A 17,556-nucleotide genomic window follows, 5' to 3' on the forward strand; every position below is an offset into this window, starting at 1 on the left:
GGAGTGGGTGGGTAGGGGAACAGAGGTGGGGGGAGGGGTATGGGAAACTTTCGGGATAGCATTTGAAATGTAAATAAAGAAAATAATAATAATAAAAAAGAAATTATATAGGCAACTGAAAAAAAAAAAAAAGAAAAAGAAAGTAATGGAAGGGCTGGCAAGATGGCTCAGGGGTTAAGAGCCTGGCTGCTCTTCCAGAGGTCCTGAGTTCAATTCCCAGCAACCACATGGTGGCTCACAACCATCTGTAATAAGATACAGTGCCCTCTTCTGGTGTGCAGACATACAGGTAGGCCAAACACTGTATATGTAATAAATAAATAAATCTTAAAAATAAGAAAGAAACTAATGGAAAGTCATAGTAAATGAACTAAACTTAAAAGCAGGTTGTGCCCGCCGCCACAACACTGTGAAGACCAGCATGGGAGCCACCTGCTCCCCAGTGTTGAAAAACTACTACCAAAGTCAGCAAAGAGGTTGTTTGTATCCCTGACAAACAAATGCTGTCTTTCTAGTGCAAAATGTCAATGTAGGCAGTAGTATCCATCAACGCCCACATCGTAACCAGATTTGACTGTCATCTGCAGCCTTGTACTGGCTACAGGCCCCAGAGTTAAGTACCACTGAAACTGTCCTGTGAGAATCTTATAGACAGAGGACTCACAGTAAAATCTACTGAACATTTTGCCATTATTTTCAAACTGTGTTTCAGTTGGTAATGATGGTAATGTTGGTAAAGTTGACCATACCCCCTCAGACACACACACACACACACACATGTGCATACATGTACATACACATGCTATTAGACCTCCCTAAGTACCCTGATGATTGATTTCCTTTGCGTCCCCAGAAGCCCAAGTATGAATAGCCGTACAGAAGACTCCTGGGCCATCACTCTCCTCAGCCTGCCTCCCCCACACTCACTGGAACATCTAGAAACAGATTTCTAGGCCTCCAAGCCCATGTTACATGGGGTTAGGGGTCAAAAGCAGAAAATCAGGGTTAAATACAGCCTGGGGGAGGAGATGCACCCGCTGGAGGTGTAGTTAGCACTGGGAAAGATTGCATGCCTGTTCCACATTTCCTCCTGCCCTGAGTGACCTCAAACCAGTTAGTTGCAGACACTCCCAAAGCCTCCCCTTCACTCGGACCTTGGTCCAGAGAGCAGGCTGGTATTTATGCCTTATGATATTTATTTAGTGCCACAAAGGACACAGTTTGGTGATAGATTCTATCCACCAATATTTAAACAAACTTTCTTTTTTAAGTCAGCAAATGTATAGGGCTACTCTGTTTTACAAACCGGGAAACTGAGGGTTGGGAGGTGAGCCATTCAGTGCCACAGCTGAGGTTAGAGTCCAACCTAAGAGCTACGTGACCTCAGAAGAAGGAGCTGTGAACTGATTGGTAGCTGGAAAGCCCTCCATAAAGGGCCATTTGCTTTTTCCCTGGTCTCTGCTTTATCTCATGACACCCTCCTTTTGATATCATTTGGTCTCTACCTACCGTGTGATAACCAGTGGACCACTACCACCCCCACTCCAGCCACTGTGGAAAAACTAAAAATAACAGTTGATCTTGTCGAAGTCCCTTGGGGAGTGAGATTACCCCTGGCTGAGAACTGGTCGGTCACACTAATGTTTCATTCCAGTCCCACAAGACACATTTAGGTTAATGGTTGTATGATTTTTACAGTGTATGCTCATCCATTCTTTATAGGGAGCCTTGAAAGCCCTCAGAGAATGTGCTTTGTTGACCCATACAGCTATATCAAGGACCCAATGCCTTAGATCATGGAAATGGCAAAGCCTCCCCACCACGGTAAAGCTTTGGCCTCCCCTGGTCAGGAGTGTGAATGTTGACAGTGCATGTAAGTACAAGTGTTTACAAGTGATTGACCAGTGTGTGCAAATCCCAACAACTGCCCCTCCTCTTCCTGTCTCTTTATGGCCTGAGACTGCTTGCCTACAAATGCCTCCCACTGAGACGAGCTCACCCTTCCCCCACAGTGCCCACCTGGGTAAAAATCATCTGTCACATTGGGTACTAGGTTGACCCTGAGAGCCAGCCGACCCCTTTCCTTTTTCTCCAACCTGGTACTTCCTACTCAGCTATAGGGATCCGGAGAGACCCAGGCCCCTATACTCTCCCTAAGCCTGCACTACCAACCCAGTAAGCTCTATACCCGAACACGCTCTGCCGTGACCCTGCCTCCCCTAGGAGCCCACTGTGTCTCTGCTGGTGCCTCCTCTCCAGTTCCCACCGATTCTTTCTATACTCAGCATGCAGCTGCCAAATGGTCTTCCTCGATGCCAGGCAGCTCTTCCAGAACCTTCCGTGGCTTTTACTCATGGTCCCCATAACCCCTCGCCCTTTCTCACCTCTCCATCTCCATGACCCCACTGCCCTGAACCTCACACACACCCAGAACACAGTCTCTCATTCCTCTAGCCCCTTCCACTGCCGTTTCCTCTCATTGCTGGGTGCTCAGAATCACTGCTGTGGAGACAGTGGCCCTCGGTGGTGACGGGGTAGGGCAAGAGGTCAGCAGAGCATACAGCCTTCTAACTACTCAATCTTAACTTCACCATGGGATCACAAAATCATTCAACCCTCTGAGCCTCTGTTTCCCCATATATACAAAGATAAGATGATGATGATGATAGGAAGATGGAGTTCCCTGGTGGAGGTAAAGGGCCTGACAGCTTAGGAAAGGAGAAGTTGGCCCGTCAGTCATGCCTGAGGTACATGCCCTTAGGACTGCAGTCAGGACACACAGCTCTGCCCTCCTAACTACATCATGCAGATCCTCACATGCTACTGACCTGTGGGACTCCGGCTCATGATGATGGGCGTGGCGGCGGCCCCCAGGCTGGGGCTCTCGCTGCTTGGGGACGGGCTGTAGGCAAACACCTCCTGCTTGAAGGGCGAGGTTGTGGATGGCTGGCTGCTCTGAGGAGAGAAACTGGGTGAGCATGGCCAGTACCCAGCAGCCCTACAGCTGTCCTGAGATGGGTCACGCATGACACTACCTCCATCCTCCATGGCACTTCTGCCTCAGCCATGACTGCAGCCTTTCCCTGACCTCTTTCCTTTGCAGTTGGTGTCCCCCTGGCAGAAGCAACCTCCATTGCTGCTCTCGGGCACTCTGCTGAGACCATCTCTCCACTCACTGCTCTTCTTGGTAGCAACAGCTGTAGAGGCCACTCCTTCTCCATGGTATTCTTTTAAAGCAGAGTATGACCAGCTGGGCCCCTGTACTGGCTAGTTTTGTGTCAACTCGACACAAGCCAGAGTTATCACAGAGAAAGGAGCCTCCCTCGAGGAAATGCCTCCTTGAGATCCAGCTGTAAGGCATTTTCTCAATTAGTGATCAAGGGGGGGGGGAGGGCCCCTTGTGGGTGGTGCCATCCCTAGCCTTGGGTTCTATAAGAAAGCAAGCTGATCAAGCCAGGAGAAGCAAGCAGGTAAGTAAAATCCTTCCGTGGCCTCTGCATCAGCTCCTGCTTCCTGACCTGTTTGAGTTCCAGTCCTGACTTCCTTTGGTGATGAACAGCAATGTAGGAAGTGTAAGCTGAATAAACCCTTTCCTCCCCAACTTGCTTCTTGGTCATGATGTTTGTGCAGGAATAGAAACCCTAAGACAGCCCCAGAGTGCTGTTCTCTGATTGAGACTCACTTACCCCACTGTCACACTCCTCCATGGCCTCGCCCTCCCCTGCGGTGCTGCTGAAGCTGCTGGTGCTGGAGGAGGAGCGGGAGATGTTGGCACGGCCGTTCTCCTTCAACTTGATGAAGGGTCTGCAGAGAACAGAAGGCAAGGCAGATGGAGAGCGAGGCAGGTCCACCAGAGAACTGAGCTTGCTCAAGATGGCTCCCCCAGCCTCTGCCTGGTGGTCTTTGTGTTCCAGAGACTTCCAAAGACAAGAACTGCCCTGCCAGCCTGCCTTTCCCAAACCCCAACTCCCTTACTTCTCTTTGTTGGGACAGATTTCTGGAGAGCTGGGATTTGACGAAGTCTCAGACTTTATCTCCTGAGAAGAGTGTCCGCCATCTGGGGTTTTGGGGGTGCTGGAGGCACTGTCACTAGGGAAGGAGAACAAAAAAGAAGCTGGAGGCCAGGTGCCTGCCCTTGTCCACCCTTGGCCCCAGTCAGACTCAGGCTTCGGGGGCCAGTACACAGAGGGTAGCTGCCTCTTCCCTCCCCACCTGAGCCTCTGAGATTACAGAAGACAGCAGAGGTTTCTGCTCCCTACCATAAAGGCCAATCTGAATTCATGGTGACAGTCCAAGGCCACCAAACAGAGCTCCTGGCTTGATGGCCTCCAGCCAAGTCTATTCCCTCTCCCATGCTGCCCATCCCCCCCCCGCACCCCCCCTCCCCGGGGCAGAGCTATGAACCGAGAGCAGATCCCGTAATGAACTGAGAGGGGCCATACGGGAATCAACCCAGTACCCATGGATTCCTGAGAGGGTCAGGGCAAGGTGCGGGGGTGGGGGGGAGACACGTGCTGTAATGACCCTTGAGAACATCCTACATGTGACAAGCATCCCTGGGTGCTGGGGAGTGAAGGGATACCCTAAGCCCAAGGATCCGAAAGCCTCCTTCTCCTGCCATTCAGCAAAGATCACAATTTACAACTCTGTCCTCAATTCGCTTGTTTCTTCATTGGTATTCCTGAGCCCCAGGACCACTGATCTCTTTTTCTCTTTAAGCCTTGTTTGCTTACTTATTGTCTATGTGTGTTTGCCTGTGTGTGTGTGTGTGTGTGTGTGTGTGTGTGTGTGTGTGTGTGTGTGTGTGTGTGTGTGTGTGTGTGTGTGTGTGTGTGTGTGTGTGTGTGTGTGTGTGTGCACCACAGTGTACTCGTGGGTCTGTAGCCAGCACTGGATCCCCTGGAACTAGAATCACACATGGTTGTGAGCCTCTGTGTGGATGCTAGGAACTGAACCATGGTCCTCTGCAAGAGCAGCCAGTGCCCTTAACTGCTGAGTCCTCTCTCCAGCCCTTCTGTGCACTTCTTGTAATAGCAGCATTAGTGAGGCAAAATGTACATGTCACATTTTTTAAATGCTCATGGAATTGTGCAGCCATCGCCACAATCTAATTTTAGAACATTTTAAGGCCTTTTTTAAAAATGCCTCCGGCTCATCTGCAATCACTGCCCACCCCCACCCCCACCCCTAACCTATTTATTTCTGTCTCTATGAACTCTGCCTAGTCTGGACATCCCACAGAAATGGAACTTGACAGCATACATGGTCTTCACATCTGGATTCCACTAGCTTAACACTTTCAAAGTCTTCCCTAGGCTGTAGCCTGCAACCGTATCTCAGCGCTTGTTATTTGTACATTTTGTGGGCATATCTCGCTTATCTAGTCATCGGATGACAGGCCCTTCCATTGTTCCCACTCCGAGCTACTGTGAATAATGCTACAATTGATAAATATGTGTTGGTGTTGTGGGCAACTGCTTTCAACTCTCATGGTCTTGTACGTACACACCAATGGGTGGGATTGCGGGGTCTGATGGGAACTCTATGTTTAGCCCTTGGAGGGCTGCCACACTGATTTCAGAGCAGATGCACTATCTCACATCCCCACCAGCAATGTACAAATGTGCCAGTGTCTCCACATCCTCCATAACACGTACTATTTACCTTTACAATCACAGGCACCCTAGAGGTGTCGATGGCCTATATAAACTCTGTGTGTGGAGGGACGGGGAGGGGGAGAGAGGGAGAGAGAGGGGGAGAGAGGGGGAGGCCTATGCGTGTGCATGTGTGCACAAGTGGTTTCAACTGCCTGTGCCTGTGGAGGTCAGAAGTCACCATGAGGTGTTCCCGCCACAGCTTTCCTCCTCGTTTTCTAAGATAGTCCCTCAATGACCCTTGAACTCACTGATTAACCAGAAAGCCCCAAGGACCCTCCTGTCACCACGCCTGGCTTTTTATAAGGATGCTAGGGATCCAAACCCACGTCCTCATACATGACCAGCAACATTAACCACTGAGCCACCTTCCCATCCCTCCATGCACTTTAGTGAGGTTACTAGTGACTACAATGAACTTCCCTCCTAGCTTTGGAGACACACACACACACACACACACACACAAAATCATGCAGTCTCTCCTGTCTCTTCCTTCCCAGCTGTCCTTGCCAGGAGACCTCCTACTTGTCTGAGTACACTGGGGCTCTGTGCACTCTCTCTGAGCAGTCAGTTTCTTTGCATCAGAAACTCTGATCGCTGCCCAGTCAGGGTCTCTCTCCTAAACACAAGGAACAGGACATGCAGGCACCTGAAGTGAGGCCAGGGCTCAGGGGAAGCCTGACACTGGGAAAACCTGTGCCCGTGCGTGGGCACCTGACAGCTATCAAGGAGAAGAGAGCTGACTGGCCCCATAGCTGGGCTGGCATCCAGGACCTGACAGTTACCATCGTGTCCGGCTGTCCCCCTGGCCTTCAGAGCCCGAGTGCAGGCGGGGGAAGAGTCCCGACCGCCGCTTGATGGGGCTCCGTGACTGGTTCTTCGCGGTTGCTGCGGCCACTGGAGGCTGACGATAAAACCGCCACAGTGAGTGCACACGCCCTCCCGGTCCTTCCCACCCCTTCTCTGATCTTCACATGACTTCTTGTCTTGTGAGACCGGAGAAACCAGCAAAGAGCTCAGACCCCGGCACTTGGGCCACTCATGGCCTCTTTCCTGCTCTGAAACCAAGCATGTGCTCGCAGGTAATGGTCCAACAGAGCCCAGGGCTCTTGAAGCCTCACCATAGCAACAGAGCCCAAGGCTCTTGAAGCATCACCATAGCGGGGCCAGATGCTAAGCTGGTTGGGATGATTTAGATTACAGATCGAAATGGTCCCCTGGATGGTCCAGCTTCAACCTTTCACCTCACTAATTAGAAAGCTGAGGACCAGGAAACAGGGAGGTGTCAAGGTCAGCTAGCAATAAGGACCCAGGGCTCATGAGTTTCCATCACTGCTTGTGAATGAATGGTTATCAATGGACCCAGAAAGGAGTTGCAGCAACAGACCAACAAGAGCAGTTGAGCTGAGTCAGAACACACGGATGGGCAGTCTCCGGTCTCCGGGGAGGAGGGGGACACAATGGTGAAGGTCTAAGCAAGAAGGCATGGAAGCCTGGAGCCTGCTAGGCTTCTAACCCCAGCCTCAATGCCCATCATGTGCTGTGCCTCTCTAGGAGAATGGTCAGACTCTCTGGGCCTCAGTTTCCCCATCCTCTGCAGCTAACATGACCTTCTGGGAGAAACAAGGTGATATGTGTGAAAATATTAGGTAAATCAAGCCATTGCTCAAAAGGCCATTTATAATAGAAGTCAACATCTTGGTGAGTCTACTCTGTTACCTAATTTTTTTTTTCAAAGAAAACTCCATTCTATATAAATCAAAAGCCACTTGCCTTATTAATGGCTGACTATGTGGTTCCCTCCCCTGCCCTTGTGTGAGTCAAGAGGCCCAAGTTCACAGACCCACAAGGCTGCCCCCCCCCCCCAAGAACTGAACACGCAGTAATGAAGAGGCTAAGTTTTCTATCAGGAGATCCTGCATTCAAACCCCAGACCTTCATCTTAGCTGGGTGACTTTTAGTCAGTTACCTAACCTCTCTGGGCCTCCTTTTCCTAAAGTATGGGATGGGGAGTGCTCCTGTGTCTACATAGACAATTGTGACAGGGATCAGGTAGGATCTTGGATATCCATCACCAGCTCAGTGCCTGATGCAGAGCAAGCCGGTGTGGTCACTGTTATCATCTCCCTCATGAGTCCCCAAGCTCAGTTCTTAAGAAAACTCAGAGAACAATTCATGGTACAAGCCAACCCCAGGGACGACCTGGCCTAGAAGTACCACAGGGCCCCTGTCATCAAGCAGAGAGAGGTTGGCTCACCTCCTGAGCAGCTTCAGTATTCCCCGGCCCATCAACCAGCTTGTCCTGCTAAAGTTGCCTAACCCAAACCTGGCGCAGGACACACCCTTCCTCCCTCCTCTTCCCCCACATGCTGGCCCAGTGTGAAAACACTCACCGAGAAGGTGGTCTTGGTGACCTCCATGCTGTTGTGGACAATGCCCCCGCTGAGGCTGCCAGGGAGGTTCCCGCCATGCAGCTTTCTCTGGCTACCCACCATGGTCTCCATGGAATGGCTGCGCACACGGATGGCTCTCTGCAAAGGGTATGGAGTGACGAAGGTCTGAGAGTCAGAACTTGGTCCTGCTGGATGACAGTCTGCCCTGGGCTCAAGTGTACACACATGCACACACACTAGCAATGAATGCATTGCACTGTTACAGAAGTTCACGCCTCAGTAATTGGTGTCTACAGAGATCTCTAAATTCTCTCAAAGCAGGGTCTGAGGGCTCAGTGCTGCAAGGTGGGCCAACCTGCTGTCATCTTATGGGGATGAGGAACAAGGCTCAGCAAACCTCACTGAAACTGTCTAGTGAGCAACTCTGCCTCTCTGAGTTATGGCTTCATTGTCTGTAAAATGAGTGTGTCACTATTCTATAAAGGATGGGGGCTAAACACAGGTGCTGAACACTAACTCCTTTTTATTTGGATGTGGGGGGGGGGGGTCACTGTGGAAAGGATCTAAGATCTCCTTCATGCTGGGAAAGAAGAGCTCTACCACTGAGCTACATCCTCAACCACACATCAGCTCTGTGTTCACAAAGCTAAGCTTCCTCTCTTAAGTGTGTACTGGACTTCCCTCCCCACTGTGACCACAGGTGTGACTTGCGCAGCTCCGTCCGCCCTTGGTGTAGAACCCTGGAACAAGTTCCTGCTCATCTCTGCTCCAAAGTTACAACTTTGCCATCCCTTGGACTTAAGAGAGCTGAAGTTATACTTTCCAGATCCACACTACAGATCCGCATGGCTGTTCGAAGAGGTATGTGTTCATACCTGGGCACACGAAGGAACCGCTGTGGGTGTGGAACCTCATGTTCACTTACGACTGGCAAAAAGCAAAGCGTGGGGCAGGTTGGGTGGGTACTGGCCAGCTGTTAAGTGTCTGGCCAATGACCACCAGGACAGTCAGGTTTGTCATGTGCGTGAGAAAATGAGAATAACTGAGCCAGACAAACGGTGACTGGACCCCTAGGAGAGCTGGACCTGGGGTGACAACCCTTCCCCAGACTTTTCTAGAGTGCAACACTGCTCTGCACAGGACCAAAGAGGAGTGGGTGCTTCCGATGCTTGGAACTCAGCTCCAACTACGGCAGGACTTGCAGCCAACAAAGTGCTCCAGGATCCTGGCTCCCCTGGGATAACACTGTTTTGCTTCCGTGGTGTTTGAAGTGTAGGTACATTTCAGAGGTTTTCTCCAGTGACCCCAAGCCGTTACATCATTGCCCTCTGGTCATCTATCTAGTTTCTCAATAAGATGGCTGGACAAAACGACTTAGTGGTCAAAAGCACAAAATGTTAGACAGCTGCTGCCAGAGGTCATCCCTGGGCTCCCTGCTGTACCCCATTAGCTGGGAACCCTGCAGGTTGCTTAGCTTCTTTGAGACATTAGTGCAGTGGGATAGAGTGTGTCGACACAAGGAGTAGCCATGAGAGCCTATAAAGAAAGCCCTTAAAGGAGAGGGCAGCGCATCATAAGTGCAGCTTCTTTTGGTGTTGATATGAAGCACGGTGTGCTTGCTGTGTGCTCAGCACCATACCGGGAACAAGAACTGCAGCACTGGGGTCAAAGGGGCAATGCATCCGAGAGTGCCCAAAACACACATCTAAGAGGGGGCTAATAATGCAAGACCCAGTGTCTGTGATGATGGTCTATCTGTGTCGGTTGTTCTGGGGCCTGAAGAGCAAAGGCTCCTGGACACCTGTACTATTAGTGGCTCAAGTACAGGTACCAAACTCCAATGGCAGAGTCGCCTGGACTTCTCACTACAGCAATTAGTAGATTTTGCTCACCATGGTGCGAGCTTGTCAAGACAGAGTAGTCTCAGAACTTGGCACCAGCTATCAGCTATAGACTAAGCTGAAGCCAATGATGCCCTTATGGCTGGACTCAAGCCTGTGCATTACCCCTAAGGAATGTCTCCAGAGGAAGAGCGAAGCCCCCTGCTTCCCTTGAGACATCCAGGAAGAGCTTCCACATACATCCATGCAAATACTGTCCTTCAGGACCCCAGGGACACCTTTGAGACCTTGGAATGGTGAAAGGCCTCATCCTGCCTGCCATTCCTCCTGACATGGGACAGAGACTCAGAAAGGCTGCTGGTAGATGTCACAGCCCTCAAGACAAGCCACGAATGAGATGTAGGACACTCAGCCTCCAGTCAACATCATGCAGCCTCTATTGTCTGAATCAAAGATGCCCCATGAGGGATGTCACCTCTCCCCTCTCAGAACCACAGAAGAGTTGCCTAGCAACAGTGTTCCTGGGACACTGGTTGCTAGAGCCAGAATATTTAATTCATTCTACCACCCAAGCGTCAGAGACTTCCTGGACTCATTGAAACCTGAGGATATGTGCCGGGATGGGAAGAAAGGCTCCTTACATGACACAAATGCTTCGTAAATGCCAGCATCTTTTTATATGCTCGTTCCCCTGGTCTGTCACCACCACTTCAAACTCTTCATTTGTGTTCTGATCTAGTCCTCAGTCTCTCATGCTCTGAAAGGATCCAAGTATGAATAACAAGCCCTGTGTAATGTGTCCAGTCTAGGAAGCTTCATACACACAACCTGATGAATCCTTGCAAGGCTGAGGTATAGAGAGAATAGAAAAATCTCTCAAGCGACAAATAACTGTCACACACCACGAAGAGACAGAGCTGGGATTCAAAGATAGGATCCCAGACCCCAAGATTGAAAACACAGAGCTGGATATGGGAGTGTGTGCCTGTAATCCATACAAACTTGGAAGACTTGAGAAGTCAGGGTTAGCCTGAGCTATAGAGTGAGACCATATCTCCAAAATAAAAGAGAGAGGAAGGGAAGGGGTGAGGGAGGATAGAGGTTGAGAAGGGGGTGGCAAGGTAGGGGGGAGGGGAGGGGAGGGGAGGGAAGGAGAGATACAGGAAGAGGGAGAGAGAGGCGGGAGATGGGATAGAGATGAAGGCCAAGATGCAGCAGGTTTGGGGATCCGACTCTCATAAAAATGTCAAAGGCCAATGTCAGGGAGAACAGTGTCTTCAGATGCCCATGTGCCACTGTCAGAGTCAACAAAGAATCTGAGGACCCAATGAACTGACAGAATTCCAGGGCTGGGCAAGTTGTCAGTCATCTGCTCTCCTGCTCTTGGCAACAGGAAGGGCGAAGCCCTGGTTCTCCCAGGGTCCCTGGCAGGAAGAGCTGTCACAAGGATGAAATGAAACAGTGTGTGTCCAACCCCTGGGATGACATCTGCCCACTCAGGTCAGCTCTCCTGCCCCCATCTTAGTGTGAAAGACAAGTGATGGTCATCTCGAAAACCCAAAACAATGCTCGATTTGAATGAAACTGTCCAGTAACATCTAAATAATTTTTCCACATTATGATCCAATGGGCAACTGAATGGAAGTGCCATCCCTGTCAATCTAGGCAACAGAATCAGAAAAACGGGGGTGAGGGTGGGGGGAGGAAAAGGGGGAGAGGGAAAGAGAGGAGAGGGGGTAGCGATGGCATGAGGGAGGCAGTGGGAAGGGTGGTCATGGAAGCCTTTGTGTTAGCTTCAGGAGGCTGAGGCACTTGCGCTTGACAAAGCTCACCTGACCCCTGCTTGAGTCCTCCATTCCAGCTCATTCCAGCAGTGGGTGCCCTGACCCTCAGAAAGCCCTGTGCGCAAAGCGGGAATCTCGCCTACATTTCCAACCGTGCCGTCTTGTGCTGGCCTTTTCTATCGTTTCCCATGACTATCCCTTGCCATCCTCCCGGCCGATCACCTCTGGCTGCACTGATCTCCCTCAGTCCCTGTGCCCCGCCCCAGCCCTCAGCCCACCCCATTGTTGCCTTCCATCCAGTTCTGCTGTGAGATGACAGAGGAGGAATGTACTGCTTTCTCATTACCCACGAGTGCCACCTCACTGCCCGGCCACCAGCACCACAGCCTCCTTACAAGAGGCTTTTATGAGTTCTTTCAACTTAACAAACAGCATCAGAGACAAAAATCAAGGAGATTATCATAGGGTGGGGGTTTGGGGGAGAGTGGAAATGCCCATCCAAACCCTGAGAAGTAACAGAGGCAGGACCTCTGACACAAAGATACTACTAGCCTCCTGCCTGCTGAGATGGCTTCAGTCAAGGTCTTCTGTTCTTCCAGCAGGAACATGCTGGTAGCTCACTTAAAGACTATGGCTCCAACCCATAAGCTAAGCAGAGCCAGACCAAAGCCTAAGCACCCTACTCCTCTCTCTCTCTCCTCTTTCTCCCTCTCTCCCTCTCACCCTCCCTCCCTCTCTTCCTCTCTCCCTCTCTCCCTCCCTCCCTCACTCCCCCCCTCAGTACCTTCCCCTCTCCTCTCTCATTGCAATCCATCCCTGGTACCATGACTTCCCCTTCCATGAGCAAAAGGAGTGGCACAGATGTCAAAGGCTGGGGACTGTGTCTGCCCCATCACAATCCCCCGTCCACCATTACTGGTGTCACTCAGGCCTGTAGCTACAAGACCCCCAAAAAGACTTTGCCAGAGATGTCGGTTGACCTCTCCTGCCACTAGAGGTCAGGTGAGACCAATACACTACCTACCCTAGTTCCTCAAAAGGTGAGAGAAATTAGCCTGCTCCTCCCTGCTCCCTGTGGTTCCAGTTCTGTCCCACTGTCTTCTACTGCCTCCATATTATGAGGACAGTAGAGAGTTGGGCCAGCCCAGTGTTTCTCAGACCAGGGTCTATATGTGCTATACCCATACCACACAGACAAATCAACTGTCATTTTTTTCTTTTTACTTCATTACAGGTGGTCTAGAGATAAATACCTTCCAAAAGGAAGTGATACACAGCTCCTTCATCAGAAAAAAAACAAAAACTGTGAAGTTCCCAAGAGCTTGGCCGCAGCCACCCCCTTGAGCCACAGAAACATCTTTCATCCAACCCAACCCTGCAAAAAAAAAAATGAGTCTTTTCCATTAGAAATGTGTAGATCCTCAGATTGTCATCTACATGATAATGAAAACTTCCAAAGGTCAGTAGACCTGACAGGTCAGGAGATCCCCCCAAGCAGCCTGGTTTACAAGCAAGTCTAGACGTCCACAAAGCAACCGGTGTGTGTCTCCTGAAGGGGAAGCTTCCATGCCCAGCCAGAACTAAAATGAGGTGCGAATGAGCCGCTCCCATGGGGCACACACAGCCTACAGCCACAGAGACCCTAACTGATCTGCTTCTGGGATGGGGCCCTCTAGGGAAGACCTGTCTGAAGGGGACAGGAAGTGGGATGTTGATCATCCCTGAGCATCCTTAGCTAGTGCCTGCCTGTGAGAGAACTTTCGATTTCTTTCTGAAATCATTGCAGATAACCCTTCATTCTGAAGACATCCCACAGAGGTCTAGGATTAATCCCCAAAAAATGTCAGTAATCCTGACACCACAGTCCTACCTAAGATACTAGAGACAGACTCTTGAACTGGGCCAGGGCCATGCCTGCCCCCTTGCCCACGTGGGGGACCTGAATCCGCACTGAAGGGGTTGACAAGAGAAGCTAAGGTCCCCTTCTAGGAGAAGAGAAACTCATTGACCATGGTCATCAGTGCTCCAGAGGCTAACTCTGTGGGCCTGACCCTCGTGGCCCCTTCTATCTATCCCCACAACTTCACAACCTCAAAGGCAGGTATAAAATCTGAATGGAAAAAAAGGGTCTGCCTTCAACCACAGAGTTAAAAAAAAAAAACAAGTGCCTGCTATACTGGCTTACAGGCCAGTCGTAAGAGTCTTGCAGCACGCCCTCTCTTGAAAACCCCTCTAGGAATACCTCAGACACCCTGAAGTGAAACACAAACCAACTGCTACTCCTAACAGACGCCAGAGACTGAGCGAACTGTCCTGGAGCCACCATCCTTCGGCTGCTGAGCTACCTTATCCAGCGGACCCACGGGCAGAACGTCCACAGTCGACATACGATGTTACAGAAATATTTGAAACCTTAAAAAAAAAAATAGCTCCTACATACAAAAGAAAACCTGCAGGACTCAAAGCAACCAATGTTCATAGAATGTCTGCAAAGCGCAGCATCCTGCTAGCTTGTCAACCGCGGCTCAGCACTGAACATGCTACGTAAATGAATTTACTGTAGGAGGGAGGCGGAACACTTTGATAGGTGTGATACGAGGTGGAGCAGAGTCCCCGGAGCCTCAGAAGGACACTAAATGGCAGCTCCTCTACCTTCCTTTGGCCCAAGCTTGTCTCCTGTTACCTTGCCTCACGCTGACCCTCCTCTCGGCGAGACAATCTGCTCCCTCTTCCTTCTCCGTTCCTTTTCCCCTCTGCCCTTCACTTTTCTCAAAATCCAACAAAAATATAGAAGAATCTCACTATGTAACCCAAGCTGTCCTTGAACTCATCATGTTCCTGCCTGGGCTTCCCAAATGTTGGCCACACAGGCAGGCTCTTCCACACCCAGCTCCTCTTGCATCTAGATTCACCTGGCTTTGGCTTCTCTTTCACAGCCTCTTCTATCAAGACTACACCAGAAACCCTAAGAATCTCCTACCAGCCTGGACAAGAACCTCGGCTCATCCCACCCTCAGGATTCCTCAGGGAGCAGCTGGTTCCAGCTAGGGCCAGCAGGGCTCTGCCTGTTCTCAGCTGTCCAGCTGGGCAGTGAACAACTGACCCAGACCTGCCCAGGCCTGGCCAGTATAGGTGGAATCTTCATGGTCAGAGACTGGGAGGGAGTATCATGTAGCTGTTAAGAATTTGGGAGACCTAAATTCAACTCTGTCTCCAGGGTGACCTAAGACAAATTATTTAGTGTTTGTGTCTTTGTTTCCTCACATGTAAAACCACACTTACAATTACTAAAATTGAGTGTGAATTATTACGCCAAAATTATTATAGCACAATTCCAGCCTTACAGAGTTCTAATGACAGTTGGGGAGTTTAAGACTATATATAACCTATACAGCATAGTTAATGTGTGCCCTATTACCACAGCTAAAGGTATTTACTGTGTCACAGGCAATCTGCAATTTCTGGGCATTATTCCAACGAACTCGCACAACAAGGTGACAGAGGTCCAATTTATTATCTCTGGTTCCTTAACAAGAAAATTGAACCTTAGGGACTTTAAAGATCTTTCCTAGTATCCTGTAGCTGGGAACTTTTAAAAACACATATAACCTAATCCTAATACCTCAAAATGCCATGTTTATGAATCTCTCTCTAGTGGGAAACCTGGCAGAAACTTAAGCTTAGAGTCAGTAAATCTAGGTGGGAACCTCTGAGGTGCAGGGTCCTGAGACCCCATGGCCTCTTGTAGCCTGCCCTCCAGCATTCACCCACACCCGTGTGTTAAAGGAGATATCGAGAAATCACTATCCAGTCAAATGTACATGACTATAGTCAGGTTCAAATCAGATGCCAATGTAAGTGCTGTGTGGACCAACAAGCACACAGCCAGGACATGATAATGAAGCCACCTGTGCCCTTCACTGGTTCCGTGGTCATCTGAGTCCTTCTGGGGACAGGGGGCTCATTCTGGGTAAAACTCTCTTCCTTTTCAAAGCTGGAGAGACTTGCCTGTGGCTCCACCCACTCATCCACCCCCAACCGGGCTCCAGCACTTGCCAGCAAGGAAGAACCACAGCAGCAGCAACCGACCTAGCTACTAGCTTGTGGCCTCGGGGTCCCACCATTCCGCCCTGAGCTCCCCGACCACAGAGGGAGACAGTGGAAGCAGTTCGTCCTCTCCTCTGCTCACTCACCTACCTGCTTACGGGATTCCTGGGCTGAAGATGGTCCAGGCCGAGGGAGAGAGCACTGAGATATCCCATGCTCTGGAATTACCCCTGGCTGCTCCAATCTCATACACCATGCCCCAGCCCTTTGAAAAGCTCCGCCCCATCTGGTCACCTCTGACTAATCCTTGGGTTCTCAGGCTGGATCCCCCAATAACTTAGCCATTTTCTTTCTTTGCCCTCCCCCGCAGCAACCCAAACTCTCAGCCTGCGTCCATACCTTAAAAGACTCCAGGAATCCTCCATGGCCTCCGTTCTCGAACTTGTCCTCCTCCGGGCCCATGCCTAGCATGACCTGAGTGTGTGTGTGGAGTTCATCATGAAGGTTGTCCAGGAGAGCAGCCCGGGTCCGGTCCTAGAAAGGAGTGGTATACACAGGTGTACAGACACCGACAGCAGAGATGTGCACTTCCTTCTCTGCTCTAGATGCCTGCTCTGAGGGCTGCTATTCTGTCACCAGCTCCTGGCCATGGTGGGATTTAGGAGGAGAATGGGCTTCATGCACACTAATGCTGCAGTTAGCACTAATGTTCCAGGCCTGCCCCCCTCTCACTCTCCCTGCCATACCAGCTCATCCAAGGCTTACCCTGGGGACCCCCCACACACACACCCCAGATTTCAGGCCAGGATCTATACACACAACCCTTCTGCCCACGGCTCTGTAACAGCCAGACACCAACCAGGGACATGCATGCAACCTCCGGGGGGGGGGGGGGGGGGCTCCAGACACAACAGACTGGACAAGCCCTTTCTGCAGGCCACGGTCCTAACAAAGTGCCTCTCCCAACTGTCCCCATGCCACCGCCGAGCCTGATCTGAAAGAATGAGTCACCCCACAATTCTGCTTTCCCTGCCCTTATTTCTAGGAGTCTATCATGTCTTCCCAGCCCTGACCTTAGAGAAATGTCCAACCTTCTGACATTGTGACACAATGCCAATCTATAAGAACTTCACAGGCAAGTTACCAGGGGGAAAGTTCATAATGTTTTATACCTACTGGTCTATGATTTTTGCTTGGACCACACTCATGGCTACCCTGAGGCACATGTGGCTTACAGGCCTCTGGTTGGACACGCCTACCTGCAGTTTAGTCCAGGGCCTCCTGTGAAGGGTTCATTTCTGTTGAGCCTCTTAGACTTTAATCATTTCTAACTGGCCAGTTCCTGTTCTACCTCCCCTTCAACCTCTCCTCCTCCTCCTCTAATGCCTGCTAGCTAATGATGTCTCTAACATTCGAATCAAACACTGTTTAAAAACTTCATAGCGCCTACCACTTGCAAGCCACAGACCTGCTCCATTCAGTGCAGCCACCATCTGCAGTCCAGTCTTCCAGCCACAGGAGGCTGTCATCTGGCCACACCCCCACCCAACAATGTCTGATCCTGTTGGGCCTTTGACTGTGCCCTGAGTCTTGAATGACTTTCCAGACTCTCTTCATGCAAAAGCTTCATCAGACGTCAAGATTCATCAGCTCAAAAGCAACCTCCTCCAGGAAGCTGTCCCTGAACACATCCCTAGCAGAAGCAGTCACTACCCACTGGCTCCATCATGGCCCATAGTATATACAGTAAGTACACTGTATTATAAATCTTAGCTTCTCTTCTGCAAAGGCCCCTCTACCAGCATGGGCACTACATAGTGCAGAAGTGATGTCTCAC

The 17,556-nt window shown here is 50.5% G+C and overlaps 1 protein-coding gene across 6 annotated transcripts in view; it reads right to left on the reverse strand.

Moving 5' to 3' along the window:
• Rap1gap2 (RAP1 GTPase activating protein 2) overlaps positions 1-17,556 on the reverse strand; it is a 204,300-nt gene that overhangs the window by 6,848 nt on the left and 179,896 nt on the right. For 4 of the 6 annotated variants that reach the window (XM_021211838.2, XM_029545730.1, XM_029545729.1 and 1 more), the window contains 6 exons: positions 16,119-16,253; positions 8,048-8,185; positions 6,440-6,558; positions 3,976-4,089; positions 3,687-3,804; positions 2,829-2,955 (listed from right to left, as the gene is read on the reverse strand). In XM_021211838.2, the coding sequence (XP_021067497.1) occupies positions 2,829-2,955; positions 3,687-3,804; positions 3,976-4,089; positions 6,440-6,558; positions 8,048-8,185; positions 16,119-16,253 (751 nt within the window). The remainder of the gene's footprint in view (positions 1-2,828; positions 2,956-3,686; positions 3,805-3,975; positions 4,090-6,439; positions 6,559-8,047; positions 8,186-16,118; positions 16,254-17,556) is intronic. The other 2 variants (XR_003845130.1, XR_003845129.1) reach the window with 1 other exon arrangement.

The sequence above is a fragment of the Mus pahari genome, chromosome 14 (genome assembly GCF_900095145.1).
Source record: "Mus pahari chromosome 14, PAHARI_EIJ_v1.1, whole genome shotgun sequence".
Classification (NCBI taxonomy): Eukaryota; Metazoa; Chordata; class Mammalia; order Rodentia; family Muridae; genus Mus; species Mus pahari.